Raw genomic sequence first — 23,311 nt, 5'->3', positions numbered from 1 at the left:
AACAATGTGTAAAAACATGCATTACCATTTGACGGTTTTACACATTTAATTTACTTATTTTACTTTTATAAGTGGTTTTGTTATCAATCAGTCAGCAGTTGTGCCCAGGCTTCCACCAGTCGTTGAATATATGAAATTGCCCGTCCTTCCTTATGTATTTCATTGCTATTAGTATTCATTGGATTTAAGTATTGCCTGGTGACTTAAATGCTGTTTCATAGGTATGTTTGTTTTAGTGGAAACACAGAATTATTAACATTTTTATCACATGGCTTTGTTGAATTTCCAGTGTAGTGTATTTATTATTTTGCAGTGAAGACTCATTACATAAAAAATCATTAAAACCAAGAGATAGCTGTATATATTTAATGACAGCTACTGCTTATACTTCAATGTGTTCAATAAGTATGATGGTTATCCCTGTCCTTCATGTTTAATAACAAGTCATAAGGAACATTGTCTTATCATGAAGAGACAGCTACAACTTTTGTTTTAAGGCTTTGATTTAACAGCCTACTGCTTAATGTAGTGTTCTCATCTGACCTGCATCTCTGAGCAAAACACAAAGCCAAATCATTCTGCTAATATGAAAACCTGATGTCTCATATTAAATTCAGCAAACCCTAGCTGTAAAAGCACACCGCAGAGAAATCTGAACATTTACACGACTTGCTATGCATAAACAGTGTAATAATGACAGCTACTCCAGGGTGCCACATTCTGTGATTTCAAACAGCATTTCACAGCCACAAATGAGACAAATCATCGCAGTAAGATGGCAGTGAAAACCCTCTTAACAATTTTACATATTTTTACAAGACACTCAACATGAACATATTGCTTCTGTCATTTGTTTTTGCAAGAATGTGCTGTTTCCAGCCTCACTGTCATTAAAGTAAATCTTAAAAAAAGCTAATAAGTGATAGTAATCACTTATGGATAATATTCCATATTCGGGTGTAACACTGTGGTGATTTCTACAGGTTCAAAAATAATCCATTGTTCCTGTGATGGCAGGGAACGAAAATGCCGAGCATTAATTGAATTGACTTTGCATCAGACACTTGCAAGAACTTTTTGATATGTGTCTGGAGAGATTGCCATGGAAACGGTCATCTTAATGCCCAGGACATGACCACGCAATCAGACCACTTAGCAAGCAAGTCAGAGGAAGGTGATTCTTGGCTCCCTCTCCTCCCTGTAATTCGGTTACCACTAGGCTGTCATTTAGCTCACCAGACTGACAGGGCTGTAAAAGGAAGAAACTGCAATTACCCTGGGAGAAATGCAGCAAAAAGGCAAGAGCTATCAGGCCACTTTCATGTCTACACTAACACACAGAAAGTGAAGGAATGGCTCCATGTTACACATCAGTGAGGCTGTAGAAAGTGTCCTCAATCTTTTGATTTGTTTTTTTGTTTTTTGTTTTTTGTTCCCTGTATAACACATTGTGCTGCATTTTGAGGCTTTTAGATGTGATAACTCTTGCAACATAATCAGTAGACTGCGTGTCTTTTACATCGGTGTGCTACACATCAAATACAGCCAGTATCTGGCATTTGATAAGGAGCTGAATCAAATACTGAGATATGTCTACCCAACGGCATAAATCTGACACATTCTGTCCAGTTGATGATATTTTTTGAGGCAGATTTGTCTTTGGAGCTTTCACATCACAGACTGGACCTTTATAACTTCTTACTGTATATCTGTGTTTCACTTCAATCTGTATTATATTTATATCAGTGTTTAATCCATGGTGGCAAGCTACATACATACTGCTACATACATACTGCAAGATACATTGTGGTGTACCTGATTAATGCATTTTGTGTCAAAAAAACACAACTGTTCATGTCAGTACTCAGTTAAACTGAAACAGACAAACATCACACACATCCTGCTCAAATCAGCAGAACTTACTCTTTGCAGTGCTACATGTCTTTGATGCCTAATGATCACAAAACGGTGAATCAGCTTAAAAATCATACAAAAAAGACACACCATATGTTATGTCTTGCCTCATAATAGTCAAATTTTCTTCTGTGACAAAAGTAATCAGGTTTATTTTGTTATCTGTACATTACAATACATACAGGAACTGGTAGTGGTAGTAGATCTTAAATGGAAATAAGGAAAATAATGGTAATTGGAGTGACAAAATCCATATGATATTGTCATTTGTTTTTTGGAGAGTGCCAAGTGTCAGAATGTGAAATAATTGAAGAAATTGTTAAAACTCAACTCATTATTATGAAATATTATTTCAGCATTCATTTTCATAATAACATAATTGTATTGGAAATCCTTTATGCTTAATTATATATTATATTTTTATTTCAAAATGCTCTTCTTCAAAGTCTGTTTTTATTCCATAATGGCATTTCCCCAATAACGCTTTTATTTCATGTCAAGAAGCATTTCATAATGACACTTTTCATAATGAAGCATTTTATGTAATGATGTGACTTTTCATGACAGTGGTGTTGTCACCATCCTCTTACCCTTCATCAAATCCCATGCCCCCTGGCTTTTAAGCAAGCAAGCTCAACAACTGCTACCAGATTTAGCCAGATAGCACCTGTTAGAGCAGCAACAATGTCAAAGTCATTCTGAATCAATGGATTCTTTTTCACAGAAAATGTCTACAGAACGTGTGTAACGCCACTCATGTGACAGTTGATAGCATCTCTGAGTAGCCCAACTTACTGTATCCTGAAAAAGCAAAAAAAAGTTCTTTCTCTTATCTCAATGTATGGCATGCCAAGAAATGTAGTGACTATGCCATGAGCCTATAAATAAAGGGAGTGAAGAATAAGGGGAAAAAAATGATAGCAAAAATGATGATGATAATAATCCAAGATTTTCGTCAGACTCCCACAAATTCCCAAAGACACGAGCTGTTGTGTAATTATCCAAACAAGGGGTTTTGCTGTGTTAAGTTGCACTAGAATTGAAACTAGGACAGAAACAAGAACAGGCATGAGACTAAAACCAAATTACCCTCAAATCACTCCATACTGCTGCAACAACACAAAAAGGAAAAACACTGGAATATGTTTTTTTTCATTGCAAGAGATAACGAACTGTTCTGAGAAGGACATCCAAATACACTCTATTAAAAGTCTGACAGGGTCTCAATAGAGTATGAAGCTAGGTATTAGTATTCTAGTACAGTATGATAATGCCCTAAGACAGTTCTGGCTATATTAATTAATTTCTGTATTTCGCTAATATACATAAACATAAGAATTAATTTGTGATGCCATTGCAGAAAGATAACTGACTCCACCAAGGACAAGAGGGATCCCTAAGGTCTTTATTACTTAGTTCCAAATTTCTGTCACCTCTCAGCATCCATGGTCCATTATGAGTGCTGTTCTCACAGATTTGCACTGCGCGAGAATGTCGGGGTGTTTGATTTAGTAGTCAGGGCAGAGCAGACCAGTAATTTTACATCTGTCAGCTTTAAATTCTGTTGAAGTACATGCCAGGATACAAATCGAGCTTGCCTGTGTACATTTTGTTTGTCTGTGTGTTTAGTTGGGGGTTCTGCCAATCATTGAAATGTAATTTTGAATAGAAATGGAAAATGTTATGGGTCTAGCTCAGAAGAGCAAATGTAAAGCCCAAAAATGTACCAGAAAAGACGAGGCACAAATATATGAATATATATATTAGATGAATCTATTTCAAGAATGTAAAAGACAAAAGGCTGAATATCTGTTCTGTTGGGCTGAATAAGCGATTGATTGTCAAATTTGCAAAGACAGCAAAAACCAGTCAGTTGTACACTGGCAAGCTGACTGCCACTATCAGCCAGATGGACTCTGGAGTGATAGTTTGGGCTGACACTTGACTTGGCTGGGAGCATTGTGGTAAAATGCTTACAGCTACAGCTCGACTAGCTATTGTTTCCAAGCACATTTTTAAAGACATGACATCTACCAATGTGCATTTAAAATGAGTCACTATTATATCTGATGTTTTCTTAACATGTCTGTTGTGTCTGTGGTCTGCCGGCTCATTAGTCAGCTAGTCACTGGAGGACAGACTTGTCAGGTTTGTCCCGACATTTTTTTGAGCTGAGAAAATGGAATCATGACAACGATATACCTCCAGATGAAACAGCTTCAATATTGTCAACTTGAAACTTTTGTAACTTAAAAGTATGAGAAAACGTGTCATTTGTGTTGGGGGTTTGAGGTTTGCCTCCAATAAGCTTCAGCTCTTTACATGACACCTTTACCTGAAACCACTGAAGGTACTGTATTCGACATTCAAAAAAATAAAAATAATTATAACCAACAGTTTCACAGGGAGTAACTCCCATGCACTAACATGCACGCTATATATACGGATATAGTTGTATAAACAAAGCACAGAGAAGTTCCGATAACAACACAGGCAGAGGGGGTGTAACGTCATTCTATGCTCAGGACGATATTACGCCACCATACCTTTACATAGCAAATTGTTGTTTTCTGCTATATTAATGTTCAGAATCTCATATACAGAACCTTTAAACAAAACAATCCCTGTAAATAGTGTCAGCATATCATGCAGCTGCTTCCCAGTAAGTCAGTTCTCTTCATTGGAAGGTTGCACTGGGAAGCAGCTACAGGGAGTTTGACCTTGCACTGACAGAACACTAACACTGCAAGCAAAGAGCTATTGATGGCAGATCCAGCAGTTCTTTGTTCCTGTGCATTACGTTACGTAAGTAAATTTATTTATTTTTCAGCAATCACAAAGTTAGTTAGGTGCGGTAAAAAGGATAAATTAGGTGGCACATGGATTTGATGGCACATGGGAATGACATGAGAAGCCATTTTGTTCATATATTAAGTAAAGAGTAAAGTTAGATTTCCTTTTCTAACAAGCAAATCAAAGCACACAGTAGACAGGCAGAATTATTTAAAGAAAATAATAATTTGGATTGGTTTTAAAGAAAAGAGACACATGAGTTTGAAATGATGAACACATATCCTCTAAAGCTTTGCATCTATTCGGAGATTTTACTCTATCTCTGGTTCATTTGTACAACCTGAACTGAACAAGAGAAAGGACAAGATGACAGAGGTAGGTATAGACGAGGGATAGAGAGAAATAAGATGAGGTGAGAGAATAACTCACAGGCATAGGAGTGAGGCAAGAGACAGTGACAGGGAGCCTGACAGTGCATGGAAACATAGTGCTGTAGGCTTGGACAGACTGTTGGTCAAAGTGCACCAGACTGGGGTATTTCGCTGTTAAAAAAAATCTGTCAGGTTTGGATCCCCCCTGGACCACCCCATTCTGGTTGTGTAACCTCATCTGTTAACAGAAGTGCTCTGAAACACTGCAGTGCCTCTGCCTAAAACTCCTCAGGTGGTACAAGAGTCATTTTATGGTTTAGAAGAGAGAGTGTAACTGTAATATTAAAAAGTGATGCGGGGCTAAGAGGGCGATCCCCCGAACTGAGTTTCGATAGTAGATCTTTCATTTACTGACAACAGCAGAGTGGAGTTTTTTATTTCCACTGACACTTTGTTCATATTGTACATCGGTGTGACAGCCATCCATTCATCTTTGAGACATGCTTATTCTTATCATCTAGTCATGGAGGAGTAGGCACTTGTCCCAGCATGCACTGAGTAATAAGCAATGTATGAATGATGTACAGATTGTCTTGGTGTGAATTCGCAAAGCGAGTGTTATTCACTTTTAACTTCAGTCTTAAAACATACTGTATGCATTTTTGCATTTATTTGCATTAAAGGTGTGTTTCTGTCTAATAGAAACAAATTGTTACTCCAGCGTTGTCCAGTGTTACACAGTGATTGTTGCTTGTTGTTGCATTTAAATATTCACTCGCTGAAATGTAGAAATTGCTGGACAAGTGTGATTATTTGCTTTTGTAACAGGGGGCAGCAGTGTCTGTGAATATGTATATGTGTTTGTGTATGAGCATGAAAAGTGCGATTACTCACTGTGTGTGTGTGTGTGTGTGTGGTTGTTTCATGTCCTTATATCCTGGTGGGAACTTTAACCTCAATGGTTAAGGTTAGGCATTTAGTTGTGATGGTTAGGGTAAGGGGCTAGGCAAAGCATAATGTCAATGAATGTCCCCCACAGGGATAGTGAAACAAACGAGTGTCTGTGAGTGTATGTGAATGTTTCTGTGCACTATATGTATATACTATATACAATATGTGTATGCAGGTTTATGTTTATGGATAGTGCCATCTGTGTGTGTGTAAGTGTGAGGGAGAGTGGGTGGGAGGATCGTGAGGGGGAGGGGGTGCCGATAGGGGCTCTGCAATAATTCCACTAAAGGCAATTTGAATATTGTTGCTCCATTACAATAGCAATCACCAAGAGCCACCTGATGAAAAATTTATCAGGGATTTGAGGTTTCAGGCGGTTTTAATTACCATTTGCTAAACAAGCATCTCACAAGGTTTAGTATGGAGCCATCAGTTCTGTCATTCAGTGTTTGCTTGTCTCTACTCACAGCGACATGTTTTCCTCTGTTTTCAGTGTGGATTCCAAGTAGAGGAAAATGGTAAACTCACATAGGAAACGTATTGGTTTTTGTTCTCATTAAACTATCAGTCCGACATCTTAGCCAAATCTTGGTTTTCTGTCATTTATAGTAGCCTATAATATGTCATAGTACAACAGGCCTATACATAAGGCAAGTCAATTTCATCCATTGCATAAAGCTGCCTATTTCTTGACTATCTTGAGTAGGACTAATTTGCTGTGAATTCTGGGTTTTTTCAAATTACAAAAACTTGTAAAACTTGTCAAACTGCTCAGCTCCATTCACTCTAGCAGAAAAATGTTTCCCTTCTGGAAGAATTTAACAGTTACAAGGACATTTTACTGTGAAAATTCAGCAAAGACAGTAACACTAAGTATCATGCCAACATGAAAGGGATCCCTCTTCCAGGACAGACAAACATGCAGCAGGTCTCACATGTAGAGAGTGGGCAAAAGTAGCAGTTGTAGAATTACAGTGTAGAGAGACATAATTGCAATAGAAAACAAAGAACTTAGAAAGTAGAAACACTACAAGGTACCAGAAATACAGAATGATGATTACAATATACAGCCACAAACTACTAGATAGCAACACTACAAAGTAAGACCGACTGCTGAGGGTCAAGTTGGGGATCAAAACTGATGGGGATGAAAAAGATGTCAAGTGTGTTGGTAAATGATAGATGGGATAAAACAAATACTATGTGATTCTAATCTAATAACATTATTTAGGTGATCTTGTAATGCAGTAAATTGAAAACCAATTGATAGAAATATAGAAACATAGATAGACACAGATGACTTTATAGTCCTAGGTGAGGAACTAAATTGCTTGTATCAAAGTAATTGAAGAGGGGTGAAACAGGCACCAGACTACACATCTTGTCAAACAATGGTAATCAAAGAGGTTATTTGACAAAATTACTCTGAATTCCAGATGACTACATTTTTTAGCGGCATGGAGATTAGTTCCATTTGCACTGCTTCTTATTGAAATTCAGACTTGAGATGTTCTAGCCTCAAAGGAACTGTGTCTGGTCAAGGTTTCTCAGTGAAAAGGTTCTCTCTTAAGGGATTTGCTCCGCCAAGAGTGTATGCAAAACTGTCCCCTCAGGGACTGCCTGCAATGACCTGGATTTTCCCGCAATTACTTAAGCCCTATGGCTAATTACTGTTTCAGATGAAAACATACGCCTCTTCATTATTTCAACACTGCACAATCTATCATAATTACTGCCAAATAAGTTGTTGTTATCGCTTTAATTTAAATTAGTGGCTGTGATTCTGCCTTAAAAGAATTTTCATGTATGTCTGTGAAACACACCAAATGTAAACTTTTACTAGTTACTATTGCATTTTCAATGTATGAAAAAAAAAAAAGTACCTGCTCTAAAGATTCTACTTAAACAGGTGACTGACAAAAATCTATTATTGTACCAGCCAGGAATTGTAATACTACCCAGTAGACTATATTTTTACTACAGACATAAACTCCTCTAGCAGCCACATATAAGTTATCACTACAATAAATTATATCCCTTCACTGGTGCAATCAGTACATAGTAGCTACTGTATCTGATCAGAAGCATGTCAATCATCAATCAAGTATACTACGCCACTGTATACAATTTAATGCCATGATTTTCTTTAAACTGAGGAGTATTACTATATGTATTAAATAACACAAGAGTCAGTATACATGCAGTGCCTATCCCTGTATGCCGTATGCTGTTGTCTCAGTAATGAAATCGTACAGAGACCCAGGAGCGAGTGAGGAGTAGCATTTTGCCAAGAAATAATTAAAACAAACTGGCATTTCACACATTTCATTAAGAATCAAAACGTGTTGATTTGAAGAGCTGAAAGTGTGGTGAACTAAGTTGAAAGTTAGGGGGAAAAAACTCGTGTTCCTGACCTTATCTCTTTTAAAACAGTGAGACAAGGGTAAAAAATCTGAGGAGAGCCAAGAGAGAAAGGGAGAAAATGATTAACCATGAAGGCCACATGCTGCTTTGAGATGCTTTGCGTTGTTTGTTTGCATCAGTGAATATCTAGCTTTGTTAAAAGGCCATCTGTGTCCGAATGCTGTTGAGGCGGTGCGTGGTGAGTCAGGATGGGAAGCAGATAGGGAGAAGGTCTGCATATCAGTTCTGGCTGCTGCCCAGCTCCCTTTGACATGTCTTATTAGTCAGGTCTTTAAAAGCTTCGGCCTGCCTTCCCAGGCACACTCCTCCTCAATATCCCTGATTAAAGTGCGACTGACGCTCCCAGTGTAGAGCCAAGTTGGCCACACAGCGTTTATGTTGGGTCATGCTCATTACTCAGACACACTGCCAGTGCCGCCACGACTGGAAGCAGCACATAATGCAAGACATCACCAGCCAAGAGAATTGGGAACTTTGAATTCAATATGGTACAGCAGAAATGAAACTACAAATTGTTCTCCTTTGACACAGCCCATCATTCTGCCTTCTTAATATGCATTTGGGCACTCTGCAATGGGTGCAGATGATTTACTGTATAAGTGGAGCTGGATGCAATTGAAATTTGTTTGTTAAGCCATGAAATAACATCAGCGTGCCGTGACTTTGATCATTTGCATGTATATAGATAACATAAAAATAAAAGGACATAGATGGTTTTAGCTGCACAAGGTACCCGCTATAGGGTTAAGTTATATTACACCACCCAGATTTAACGTCAGTGATGGGTTATGTGTTTGGATTTAGTTTGAATTAAAGAGTAAGTGTGCTTTATCACTTGGGTGATGGCAGCTAATACATACAAGAATTGCTGGGGAGGGCAATGAAGCAATGAGGTAAAATAAATACATGAATAAATAAAAATCCCTACTTAAATCAAGATTACTTTTGATAGAGACCTGATACTTTATGGCAGATGTTTACAAAGAGCCCTGTGCTTCACTGCCTTGTATTTGATTGGTGTTTTATTCTAATGTCTTTTTAGGAGAATATTAACTTACTAAAAATGTATACTTTTTAAATTTAAATTTTTACTCTAAAAACATGCAGAGAAGGTGAAATTCTTTTTATCCCTAAGTAATGTCTGCAGATATTAACACCTAGGACAGCCTGTGTGTAGACTGAGAGGCAAAACAAGCTATTTGCAGACGTCACATTAGGCTGTAAGAAATTGCATTTTTTCACAGTTTTCCGAGATTTTATAAAGTAAACGAATGATCGAAAAAATAATTAACAATGATAATAATCATTAGTTGCAGCCCTAATCTGTACTGACAGAAGTGAGACAACATGAGACTCTGAAACAAACTATGAATACGTACTGTACACTGCAAGCTTTCAGTCCCATTTCCATTGTTCCACAGATCCTCTGCCCCCGCCTCCATTAATTGTGGTACTTGTGTGTTGTGCTGGATGTGTGTGTGAAAGCAAACCGGGCTGAGGAATGTATTGAGCACTGAGTAACATTTCACGGCCCATTTGCTGTGGTCAGCAGAAGCTCCTTTACTGTATGTACCGTAGAGTGGGAACAGGTTGTGATGAGTCGACGGTGGGCACTCATCGCTGCGTGAAGGGGGCCTCGATCCTGCTCTCTTCTTCTCTGTCTTTCCCCAGTTTTCTCTCCCACTTTTCCTTCCTTCAAGCCAGCTTTCTGAGTGGAGTTCTGTATGTATTTGTTAGCATGTCTATCTATCTGTGTGTGTGTGTGTGTGTGTGTTGTGCCAGAGACCTGTAATCAAGAGTCACTGCACATAAAGGGACCTCCAGTCATTAAGGAATTAGTGGGAGGCTAACGGCTTGTTTAGAGAATCAATTAGTTTAAAATGTGGACATGTGGGCTCATTTTCACACACAGCACTACGAGGGAATGTCAAGGTTGTGCATTCTGCCTCTCTAGTTAACTGACCCTTTATGACTCTACGACTAGTACAGTCCTGGGAGGCCTCTTTAATCCCAGTCAATGGAAGCTGGGCTTAACGACTCAGTAAAACAGCAGTTAGAGCATCTTTAGCTTCTTTAATGTGACATATTTCCAGGTGAAATGGAATATGAAGGCAGGGTATAGTTTCAGGAAAAATTTGATCGGATCGTTAGGGCACTTGATCTGATCGGCCAAAAGTGGGCGTTATTTAGTGAGCACGGAGTCTCCGGAGAACCACAGTGATTCCTCTTTTCAGTTGTACAGGACTGTTTGTGTTGTTGTATCAGGACGTGGAAGAGGAGAAAGAACAAATCAATTCCAGACACTTCGATCGCAACCACAGCACTTTTGGAAATGTAAATGGTTAAGTCTTTGCCAAATAGACACTTCCTACCCATCATGTCACTCACAAACAATGTGTAAGGTGGTTTTATGTGATAGGAGGGGTTTTCTGGTCATCCCAAATCACATTTAAAATGTGTATAGATTAAAATTGAGTGCAGGATGAATCATCAAAAATGCAACATTTTTTACAGGAAGAAAAAAAAAAATGTTTGTGATACTTAAAAGTGCCTTTTAAAAAAAATATTTAATTAACGCAGGGCCACGGGATATGAACTTGAAAAAGGTATTTTTTATTTCGCTTTGCCATAAAAGAGGATGATGTTGTGAGGAAATGCTGATTTCCCAGCACCAACGTTCTTTCATGCAGCCTTCGATTATGTTAATTACCACAGATAACACATAGACAGGTGTGTACTACTACACACACATAAGTCCATTACACACACTTACACATGCAGCTGGGAAGTCTTCCTCTCGGGATGTGCTGTCTGAAAACAAACTGATGGTGTTTAGCTTCACACCCTCTCAGACACGTCCATGCACACTGCTCTGCTGAAAAGCTGACTGGTGGGCTCCATGTCATTGATGCCCACCTAGCAACATCTGTGCCGACTACCACCTCATGCTAAAGCAGCATACATTTGAAAGACAGCACTCACTCACTCACATGGAGATGTGCAAACAAGTACACGTAGTATTGCGCATACATGCACACACAGAGTCACTGTTTTTAGATGACACGTGATTATGGTTTAGTTGTTTCAATTAATTTGTAGGTTTATCATTTCACACGTTCACGTGGCTGAACACATAACAAACCACTGATGAGCGAGAGACGTCCATGTCCCTTTTTCAGTGTTTTCATTTATTCAGTTTTGTACTCAATATGTCTGAATTGTCACTTGAGTTTGTGTGTCCTCGCCCAGTTTCTCTACTACTACTACTACCTCCACCACCACCACTACTACTACCACCACTACCAGTACTACTACTGCTACCACCACCACTACTTCCTACTACAACTACTACTACTACCGCCACCACCAGTACTAGTACTGCTATCACCACCACCATCACTACTCCTCTGTGATGACTTGAGAGTAGTAAAACATGGTAACTGTACTGACTCATTATTCCAATCTTCATAATCTTAACAATCTGCACCATTACTTTCTGATCACACAATGAATTTACAGTGATTATACTGGAAATGTATTACCAATTGTGATTACTTTTGTAAATACAACTTTCATTCTTTCATTAAGTAATATGCAAGTAAAAGTAAAGACGAGATAATAATGGCCATGGAAATTATACTGTAGTTGGTGACAAGTATGAAAAAAAAACAAAACACAGAGCTCTCTGGAAGCTGCGATTTATTCTCAGTGGCACTAAGTACTTTGTAAAACAACACAGCACTGTGGGACATGGTTATACTGATACAGTTTCAACAGCATAAACAGTGGACCTTTACATCAAATATGCATCACAGCCCGCTTTAAATATACATGGACCAAAATGAATTATGGTAATATATCTCTAGACTTCTACAAAGATGATTAGAGGGATAAGAACAAAGACAAAGAAAAGAGTAATTCAACACTTATTTCCAGTAACTCAGACATGGTTCGTTTAAATAATTCCGAAAAATGAATAGTGAGCCTACAAATTGTTTTATAGTTAATAATGCAATGTGGACAAACATATACATGCTGAAAACAATGTTACAGAAGAATAACAGTCAATAATGAACAATGATATAACAAAATGCCAACAATAATATTTAACAATGTATGAAAGGAGACAAAGAACTTCCCACTCAAAACGATACAATAACTAACAATTCACAACATAATTCGTAGGTTCACAGACATAAAAATGGAACATTAATGAGACTATAAGAAAAGTAACAGCCTAAGCAACATTTTAGTGGGAGTCTGTTGCACCTCCTCTCCACTTTGTTATGCTTCTGTGTGCCACAATACGGTGACTTGAGAGGATCAAAGTGTTTGGCTGGGAGAGCGGCAGACTTTTGAACCGTAATGCTCCTAAAGCCCAGGGTGGCATTAGCATTGTCTGCCTGTGGCACAGTTACTGCATCCTTAGCTGCTCATAAAAGCAGGAATGCAAAAAGCAACACAACTTCTGAGGGGCAGTTGAATACTATAAAAATGAATTTATGGGATTTGGGGCTTTTTTAAGGGACTCCTCTAACAAATTAGAGCTGTTGTGAGGAAGGAAATGTTTTGCAATTCTCTGATCAGGTTTTTACAGTCTCTGGTTAACAGGCAGATAAGTGTTTGTGCACAGTGGTACACACAGAGGTGTCACTAGACAGAAAAATATGCTAACAATAGATTATGTATAATAACAACTTAATTTGAACAGCACCTTTTAAAATTTCACTTACAACAAAATGTCGCACAGCTGATATTCAAACATACATAAAAGATTTAAAAGATGACACTGACCTGGTTGACTTAATCTCCTTGGGCAGGTTGTTTTAAAGCTTTTTTCACCCTAGTGTGTTCAGGCATACAGAGATAAAGACACAGGAAGATGCAGGATGCCAGTCATTGTCAGTTAAAGCACATGCAGCTACCTGTGGCAGAGATCCAAAGAAAAAAAACCCCATCCAGCGGTGCAGCATGGGCAGTGGAGAGAGTTTTTTCTTTATGCAAATATCTTCTGACAGGTAGAAGCTGCAGTATACAATATACAATATAGGATTCAATCAATTTCAACTTTGACCTTGTTTGTTGGGGACCTTTTAATGCACGCTCACGATGACAACTGTCCATGGCATAACCTAAATGTATCCAGTGATGCATCTGTCCTGATGTGTAGTTATCCAGAGCAAAGATGTTGAAATCAGAATGATATGATCTGGTGAGATGCATTGGAAGCAAAGACCAGAAATGAAATGATGACTGATAGATCGTCATTTTCACATGTGAATGATCATAATTTAGATGTGCCCTTTCATATTGTATCCACTAAACTTGCAGACAGGAAGACAATTTTATTGGTGGATAAAAGGGTCAAAAGAGGCTAGATTTGTATCAAAGTGATTGCTAATGGACAGATCACAAACTGAAAAAAGAATTGGCTCTGTGATTTTTTTCACTTTATGAAAAAGAGCAGGAATTCCAGTGTTTGGCCTGTTAGATAAGCCCCAACTTAACATCATTCATTCCCAGCCAAACCACGTTTTTTTAAAATTTATTTTAGAACATTTGGAAAATAAATTGTTTATTTTGTATTTTTTGTTAGTCTGACCAGATGTTATCCATTTACATATTTGGCTGTCTCCACTGTCAACAGACTATTCATTGCGAGAAATTAATAATTCCATAATGCTGAGAGGCACAAAGAGAGGCTGATAGCATTCCCAATGAACTAGCTGTACCTTGCAACTACATGGATGGCTGGTGAATATTAATAGCACCTTTTGTTCACGGAAACTGATTTAAAGAGCATTTTGGGTCAATGACTTTCTCCAACAAGCCAAGTCCGGCTGTCTGGTATTTATGCATCTTTCAACATTGCACCTTCCCTTAGAGCTACACAGAATGTTAGAAATTATAGGCGGAATGTCAAACTGGTATAAAAACTCTTATCTGGCTGTAGCATTTTCTCTCTTTTTCTGTCTCATTCTGTCCCTTCTGCCTTCCTCTATCAAATACATTCACAGACATGAACAAATACAAGACACACACTCACACACACTCTACACAAGGCCAGATTTATGCCCTGACAATTTGATAGAATCCACTGAAACGGTTAGGGCTTAATATCAGTTAATTAATTTGTTGGACCTGGGCAGGGAGCTTCGAGCAGAGCTGAGGTGGACTCGGGTGTGTGATGGGAGATGAGGTGGTGGAGGTCGAGGTGGTGGTGTGTTGTGGTGGCGATGGCATCAGGGTTGGTGAAGGGTTTAAACTGAAAAGGGAATGAGGGGAGTAATCCACTGAGTGCCTATAATGTAATGAGTCAGCCTCACTTAATGGAGTCCATTTGAGGAGGAAGGAGGTATGGAAAGAAGAAAGGTGGTGGTTCTGGAGGTGCGTTGGAGGGCTGAGGTGATTTTCTTACAAGTCCTGCTACCTATATTAACACTAGACCATGCAAACATGCTCTCAGCAGCTGTTTCATATGAATACATGACTACAACTTTGTGCAGTTGCTGAATTGTAATGCAGCACTGCATCACGGAAGCGTGTTACAGCAAAGCTTGAGGCTACAAGTAACACTATTTTTTATCTAAAACAGAACCAATGTTTTGAGAGTGGCTTTATCCTAGCCCTGTGGTTCAGGATAATTCCTGAACTGCCAAGCTGCGTTAGCCCAGACTGTTTCCATTTGACTTTGAAATCTGTGTTTGCTCACACACTCATACACACACCCTCACAAACACACACTATTCCCCCTTCCCAGCCAGCATATATCTGCATTTCATTGACACAGTCGGTCCTCTTTTAAAAAATCCTGTCTTGAATTCTCTTATGTTCCCTCAAATACGATTTCTCCACTCTGAATGTCTTTATATGATAAGTTTAATAAATGTACAAGGATATTGGTGATACTTTTTTTTTGCTCCTGTTGCTCGTACAAATGACTCTCTTATTTCGAAATCCACTTTGTTGACTTGTCTTCTTCCGCTTTACTTCTCTGGGACATAATTTAGAGTTTATTTGGGATCACTATTAGAGTATCATTTGTTTCCTGTCTGCACCTGTTTCCCTTCCCTTCCACATCCACTTAAAGGTTCAGTTCACCAAATTAAAAAGAACATTTTCTCACCTGTGGTATCTAACCATGCAGCTAGTTTTGCTTTATGTGGTTTCGAGGTTTTGAGATCACTGCATCTGAAATTTCTGCTGCCAACCATTTCTATTTCTAAACCTGTTCAAACCAATGTTTGTCTGTTAACCAGGTTAACCAGACCATTGTTTCTGGTACTGAAACAATGGTCTTGGTATTGGTGCTTAAAACCAAAACTATCTACATGGCTAGATACTAACAGGGATAAACAAATTAAATAAAGTGGATCTCTCTTGTAAATAATATTTTGTCAAGCATTTAAGACCTTAAGATCTTGTTCTCAAGATCTGGTTACCATCACTGGTTAAGGTTAAATGTAAAATATCATGGATGTGCATGGAAGATTGTGCAGTTGTGACACTTGCTCTGCTTCCAACACCTCCTCAAGAGTCAGGGGTTGTATTATTCATGTCTTCCGTGTCGGTGTCATATCTGTAGCTCCTGCTGTTGTTGTGTGTTTCTTGTCGCCTGCGTGTACAGATCTGATGATCTGTCTTTCTGCCAGGCTGCTGTGTTTAATCCAGGTCAGCTGCCATCTTACCCTGCTGTTTTCACGGCCTGTTAGAAATCTCTTAATTGGCCTCCTTTTTGAGGCGAATAAGTGTGTGATTTAAAGTTAGGGAGACAGAGTGTCACGAGAGTCTCATCTGTTTGTCTGGCACTGTTTTAAGGTTTGGGGAGGGAACATAAGACCAGACACATAGCCAGATGTGACGAGTGCTCCTGGCTGTGACACAAGTGACATGGCACCGGAGAGAGCTCACAGACCTATTTGCTCCAGCTCTTGTACCAAAGGTTGAACACAAAAGCGTCTGTGGTTTTGTCATACCCAGCAGGGGTTTGTGTGTCACTCATACATGCCTACCTAAACATGCAAATGCACATCTTATTCTTCTGACAGTCACGGTGAGCATTACAGTACAAGTCGTGGGCAGGAAGAGTACTACATGAAATGTAGAATCTGTAAAAAGCAGTTGTCACAGAGGCTTTACAGTGCACATTGTGTAGGAACTTTGCAGCAATTGGGTTTTGGGTAGCCGGAGGCTCAGGTGGTCACCATGTGAGGACGATTGCAGAGGGCCAGCAGTGAGCTGCCAAACTAACTGTGCTGTAGGCTTGGAGTAACACGGGCACAATAAAATGTTGTGTGACAAATAAACTGCATTGGAAAAATTAAATATAATTTGAAAGTATGTAATATTCATTTGAAAAGAAAACAGATGTGGCTTTTGTAGCGGCAGTAACTCTATGGCTTGTTATTTTTGTTATTTTAAAAAACTAAAAACTATGCAGAAATTGGGGTGAAAATCTGATTTAAAAATGCCCTCCACAACACAAGCATCAAGCATTTTGTAGTTTAACTATTGACTTCTCTTTTAAATGACTTAACTCTGGTGCATAATCGTTTCAGTCATCAATCACCAATTTTCTGAGCTTTGCTCACTGCGAGAGGACATTTTTTACTGTATAGTATTGATCAGTATCCTCTTGTAGAAGGTAAAAGCAGCATTTGGGTGTATGGGAACATAAATAGATATTTTTAAACAATCTGTTTCTGGTATATCTGAAGGACACGGTTTTCTGAGAATTTGTATGGCTAATGTTTTTTCTCTGTCCCCTTTTGTTCCCTCTTCTCCTTCCTGTATTTCCTTCTCTACCCCGACTTTTTCCTCTCCATTACATTCTCTTTCTATCTTTTCCTCTGTGCTGTCTGTCCGTCTAAACAGGTCCCCCACCAGTTGGGTGCGCTGACCTTCTACCGCTATGAACAGCCTATCGTAGACTACTGCCAGGCCCATCAACCCCTGCGGCTCAACATGGGCTATGAGGGACCCCCACAAGGCCTGGAGAGCCTGGAGGACCTGGGGCCGTGTGATAGGGGCGCTATACAGACAGTAGCGCTGCCTGCCGTGCCTACTGCTGCCAGCATAGGTGCCCCTGTGCCAGGGCCTCGCTCTCCTCCACCACCCCTCAGACCACCGACTGAAGGTCCCAGCGGTCCTTTTCCTCCCGCCGAGCGCACCGGCACACTCAAATTTGGACGCTAGCGAGCCAAGCCTGGTTGTTAGAAGTGGGGCAAGGGCCTCTTATTCACCATGACTTTGAAATGAAGGGGCAGGCGAGCTGGTTATTCAGTGGGGCCTTGTTTTCAGAACATAAGTATGTGAACTAGAGGACGAAATTTTCTAAGTCTGCCTGGAGGGATTTGGCATCGGAAACATAGTCTCACTAATATACAGTAGAGGGGGAGACATCCTTGCAGATCATTTTGATTTATTTTTCCAAAGCACCTCATAGAAAACTCCTTACTACTTAATCATGGGAGGTAATCCAGCATATGACAAAAAGTATTACTTTGTTTCCAAATCTGGTCTTTGCCATATCCCATGACAACATCATGGGGCACCTGTTCACAAGCATAACAGCAGTCCACTTGCGCTGAGTCAGGAGTGAAAGGGGAAGTGCAATATACACAAGTTCTCGATCACAAAAAGTGAGAGCAGTAACATAAAAGATATAAAAAAATGAAGCTGGACATCATTCGAAGAGAAAGGGGCTTCTTACTGTGATTATTATTAAAATATCTTGTTGGTAGTTGTTAACAAAAGTAAATCCATGTCATTATTTCATGAAGATGAGTCATTTTCTCAAGATAAGTAATTTTAATAGAATTTATCTTTCTTTTGTTTTACTTTCTTTTGTTTCTTTAGATGTGGGATCTCATGCTGAATTCCATTAATGTGCATGTCAAACCAAAGAGTTTACTTATATTTTTCCTTTAATGCACATAAGCTACTTTAGCTGAGGGCATTCTTAAAATGCCAGTTGGTCGTCTAAACTAGCCTCTGTTAACTCACATTCACAATTACAATCAAATCCCCTGGTGGTTTCAGATGAACTGGGCTTGTCTTTACAGATTAGCAAAGTAGTCATGTGATACATAAAGTGAGGTAGTCAAACTGAAATGTTAAAGATATCTATCATTATGATGTATCCGGTTCTCCCAACATCAGTTCAATTGTTATCCATGATATTGGCGATGCAATGAACAACAATAACCACAGAAACTTAGAGGAGATATCGTGGCATGTTCCATACATTTCTTAAACATACAGGGGCCCTTTTCACAGCAGAATGGCAGGTCTTTGTATATGATTATATCCCAGCTGAATGATTCACTATGCTTTAAAGAGGTAATCATGGGGAATTTATGTGGTAAAATAAGTACATTTGAATGCAAAGTATTGTACATATTCTTAAAAAAGTTCCACTTTACTGAAGGTCAAACCACTCTCACTGCCCCAAACAGTCATTTGAAACATTGTTGTGTCAATGTTTGACTTTCATCACACTGGACAATTTGGAGAGCACCATCTTGCTGGGTTGGCAAAGTGTGCTCCCATGTGCTCCCGTCTCCCCTCCACCACAGAGAACATCAGTGCCTAGTGGGGCCATGTTCAACCAGCATGTTGACTTCTCTTTGACCTGCGTAAGAACCCATGGGCTGTACTGGGAATATTGCCTGACATCTCCTTTCTTTTCCAGAAAGCGTGCCTGCAGTGCAGGACTTTATTGCACTTGGTAACCATTTGGCCACTGTGTCGAGCACTGCTACTTATTGACTTATGGAGCTGATGAGGACTTCATATATGGCTGCGATGTCATATAATATGACTTAATCCAAGCAGTGCTCCGTGGTCGTTTTCTACTTGTCAGTGGTCATACTCTTGGGAGTTGTGGAAACTGTGCTTGGTCCTCCCACAGCGCAACTGATTGATCCACAGATGAAAAACTGCGAGGGGCCAAAATTTTCCACTAAAGTGGGTGTATCCTCAAGATAAGAGAAAAAAATAGGGAATTGTGTTTTGTTTTGTTATTTTGTCTTTTTGGCTTGGAGCATAACAGACAGTTTTTGAGGTGTTCAAAGATGATGTCAAGAAATTCTATAAGACTAATCAAAGGACAAAATCGAATAGAACTTATTTATCGTGTAAATAGTGAATCTTTAAAGAAGAAAAAAAAGTATGAACTTCACTTCTTCTGAAACACAAACTGCTTGTGAACAGAAGAGGAGCCTTATTCACTTTCCAGTGGGAATCTGTTACCAAGATGACTCGGTGAAGAGGTTCCTATTGTAACGCTCCTGTTGTTTCAATGATAAATATTTTTCTATCTGCTCCCGTCACTATTCTACCATTAAACACAAATTATGTTACCGAGGTTATTTCTCAAATCCAATCATTTTACTGAAACACATGAAGAAGGGAAGATTGGGAGCCCTGTTATTGTGATGTACTTCAAGCGTCAAACCTCATAGAGATCCATATTTTCTGTTCTGACTTCAGACATGTTTCATCTTGCAGGAGGTGGCCGTACGATGTGTGGTTAGTTACATCCCAATCCACTCCTCTCGTTTAAGAATTTCAACACTATCTTGCCATTTCAAGGTCTACTCGGGGAGAAGAAGTGTGCTATTCTTTATACCAAGAGTTTAACTTGTAAAGGATGTTATTTTTGATGTGCCATGATTTTGTTAAATGTTTTACCAAAAACCAGCCCCAAAACAACAAGTGACCCAAAAGGTCTACATGGTTTCACGACTAAGAAGGGTTCAGTCCCCTTCGTGTACAGGACATTGCATAAAAAGCAGTTGATTCGCTCAGTACAGTTGCTTAATAGTGCTGGTGGAGTTTACTTTGTAATAGCAGCTGTGCCAATGTCTTTATAATGGGAGCTCTCTCAAATCTATCCATGTATTGTCTTGCCTTGCTCTATATCACCCCTGCTAACTCCTTGTCCTGAATTTCATGTCTGCCTCTTGGTGACTCGGGTGAACCTGTTTAATGATGTTCTATTTCTGTCCGCATGCTGATATTTTGGGAAAGTATGCCCAGTTAGGAAGGAGTGCTGAACCAGAGACAAACAGTATGGGAGATATTTCCTGTCTAGAGTGCCCTAGAACCAGCAGCACATGTCATGGACAACTTTGCTGTTTTCAAAGCAACTTGTTTGCTGACCCATTCCTGCCCCTGTCTCGCCTAAAGAATTCCCTGGCACTATATAGGCTGTTAAGCAGAGAAAGATGCTTGTGTTGGGCACTCACTCCAGGGCCAGACTTTCCCTTTAATAGTCTCCTGCTAAAGCCCAGTACCCCATGTGTAGTAATTACTTCAGTTTTCAGAACAGCGATAATGGTTTAATTCAGTCTAAACAAAATGATCAAAGCTACTTTGCCCTTCATGTGTAATTAGAAAATGCTAATAAAAATCTATGTTCACAATTAAATCAGCTACTAATAAGCGATTGATTAATCATGACTACCTCCCTGATAAAATTGGATATGTTCAGCGGAATGTTCGAATCCTGCTGCCAGTAATTATTTAGTCTTTTGTCCATTTCTTTTGCCATCAGAGAGCTGGAAGCACAGGCGCTGCATGCTAATGACGCATGTTTGAGCTGAACTCCAGGACCGTCTGTGCTAGCCCCGCAATGCCAACAGGCTTTATTTTCTCTTCTGCTTTGTTTGTTTATGGTTTTGTACACCCCAAGCTCCCCACCCCACTTCACTCTTTGAGTTTGGGCTCAAGTCCCCACTGGACTTTTTCCCCCTCTTTTCTTTTTTGCTCGAGGTGGGGTGAATAAAGGTCTGAAGAATTGCAGTGAAAACTTTCATATTTCAGTGTTAATGCGCTGAGGTAAAGCTAATGCAGAGGAGACGAGAGGGGGAGCCAGAAATGCTGTACAATAGGGAGGATATAGAGGGACAAATGGGTAAGTGCAAGGACATTTTATTCTGTTACAATGAAAGCTTTGTAATGTTTCTCAATGTACCAGGCAGCTTCATTTCCACTTAAATGACACAAACTGCTTCAGTCAAACTCAGACACTTGCAAATCACACACGCAAGTATTCTGTAGAGCTACATATGGCACGCACAAACAAAACAAAAGGCATACTCAAATCAACTTGCATCTTCTGAACTGTATGTATTATGCATGCTCACATACAAAGATAAACAGACACACTCACATGTTTTAAACACTTTATTTGAATTGAAATTATAATTTACACTACGTTATCAAGAATCCATTTTAACTAGCCTTTATCCACAGAACAATCACACATGAATACGTATACACAAATGAAAAAACCTACAAAGATGAGCAACCCACATCCCTTGATAAATGATAATAAAGTACTCCAGGTTTTGATGCACCCATCTATTCTAGTTCACCCAAGGCCATCTGCGACGGTTCAGTAGGTTCTAATCCATTACCTGATAAACAGATTTGAAAAATGAATTCCAAGACAGACGTGGAGTTGCAGCTTTTCTTTCTCTGCCATACATCTGTGTCTTACCCGCAGGCAGCGCTGGGGCATACCCATACAGCACACTGTCATGACTCCAGAGAGTCAGCAAGTATACGCGCGGGTAGGGGGGCTAAGCAGGAAAAAAAAAACAAGCTAATGCTCCCCGTCTGCCACTTCTAGATTCCCAATTTGAGTTTCTTGTTTTTGTTAGTGTGTCATTAGTGTGTGTACAGACTGCAAAGTGGTAAGAATTAATAACTTTATCATGCTAAAAGGCATAAAGAGAGACTGGAAGCATTGCTAGTGAGTTAGCTACCCCGCATGTACCCAGATGGCCTGTGTGTTTGTGTGTATCTACAGTATAGCAGCACCTACTCCTCTACCTCCTCTGAACCAACTTCACCATTACTGGTGTTCAGGCCAGCCCAGCCCCCATTGATTGTTATTGTTCCATGCTGTTTCACATTAGCAGAAGTCTTTAACCTCTGACCGGCATTGTCCTGACTCTGTTTTTCTGCCATTGCTCATGTCAGAGGGGACACAGAAAGGGAAGGCATGATCATTAACCTCTGTCAGGGAAACACACTTTTTCGTTTGTCTGACAAAGCCCGTTTACGCCCCTAATTGGATTTAATGTGAGCACAGAAGAAAGGAAGGTTTTTATTTAAATGGGCTGCATTCTACTCCTGCAGTTGGCTTAAGAGTGCAGTGAGAGAGAAAGCAGAGAGAAACTGACAGAAAGCAATATCAGAATTAGTCTTTGTTTCCTTGCAGGCTCAAATCAAATTGCTGCCTCTTAAATGCTTTCCATACAAACCAGGGGACCCCCGCTTTCTCCCTCTCATTCATTTCCTGCAGAGAGCATTGATTTCTGTAGGGTGTAAATATGCGCTGCATTGTTTTCTTTGGTAGTTGGTTTGTTGTTGATTTTTTTTTTTTTTCTTATTTGGATTTTTGTTCTTTTTACTGTATTCAGATCTAAAGCATTTTTGTGGAGACCTGGTCCAAGCGCAAAAATATGGCTCTTCTTTGAGTATATTATTGTCAGAAAATTGTTTTGTAAAAATTTTGATGATGATATCAGAAATAAACATCTAAAGATGAGAATTGTGATGACTTGTTTACCTGAATATGCTGTATTGTAACTTGCATTAACATTAGATGACCAGTTATGGGCAGTACTGCTCCGCCTGTGAACACAGTTATACTGTCATTGTAACAGTATATTGTTTTATTTGGTTATAAGGGAGCTTTCTTATCTTCTGTGCTTCTGAAGGAGCAGGGGTCTAAGAAAATAACCAGTGATGATGTCACCAGGGTCATCTCTTGGTTGGGCTTGGAGACTACAAATGTTAATGGAAATCCTGCATTTTAAGTGTTAACATTTTGAAAGACATGT

General features: G+C 39.4%; 1 protein-coding gene across 2 annotated transcripts in view; it reads left to right on the top strand.

The window, feature by feature from the left end:
- LOC122865799 (leucine-rich repeat transmembrane neuronal protein 4) overlaps positions 1–23,016 on the top strand; it is a 99,056-nt gene extending 76,040 nt beyond the window's left edge. Inside the window, exon 3 of one of the 2 annotated variants that reach the window (XR_006375545.1) lies at positions 17,328–17,450. Coding sequence is in view for 1 of the 2 variants with exons in the window: in XM_044174667.1 (XP_044030602.1) it covers positions 17,328–17,648 (321 nt within the window). In the remaining variant the exon portion in view is untranslated. Of the gene's footprint in view, positions 1–17,327 lie in introns of both variants that reach the window. The other variant, XM_044174667.1, reaches the window with a different exon arrangement.
- The last annotated feature ends 295 nt before the right edge of the window (positions 23,017–23,311 follow it).

This window comes from Siniperca chuatsi, linkage group LG18, assembly GCF_020085105.1.
Source record: "Siniperca chuatsi isolate FFG_IHB_CAS linkage group LG18, ASM2008510v1, whole genome shotgun sequence".
Lineage (NCBI taxonomy): Eukaryota > Metazoa > Chordata > Actinopteri > Centrarchiformes > Sinipercidae > Siniperca > Siniperca chuatsi.
Note: the sequence above shows the minus strand (reverse complement) of the source record. Positions and strands in the feature narration are given on the sequence as shown.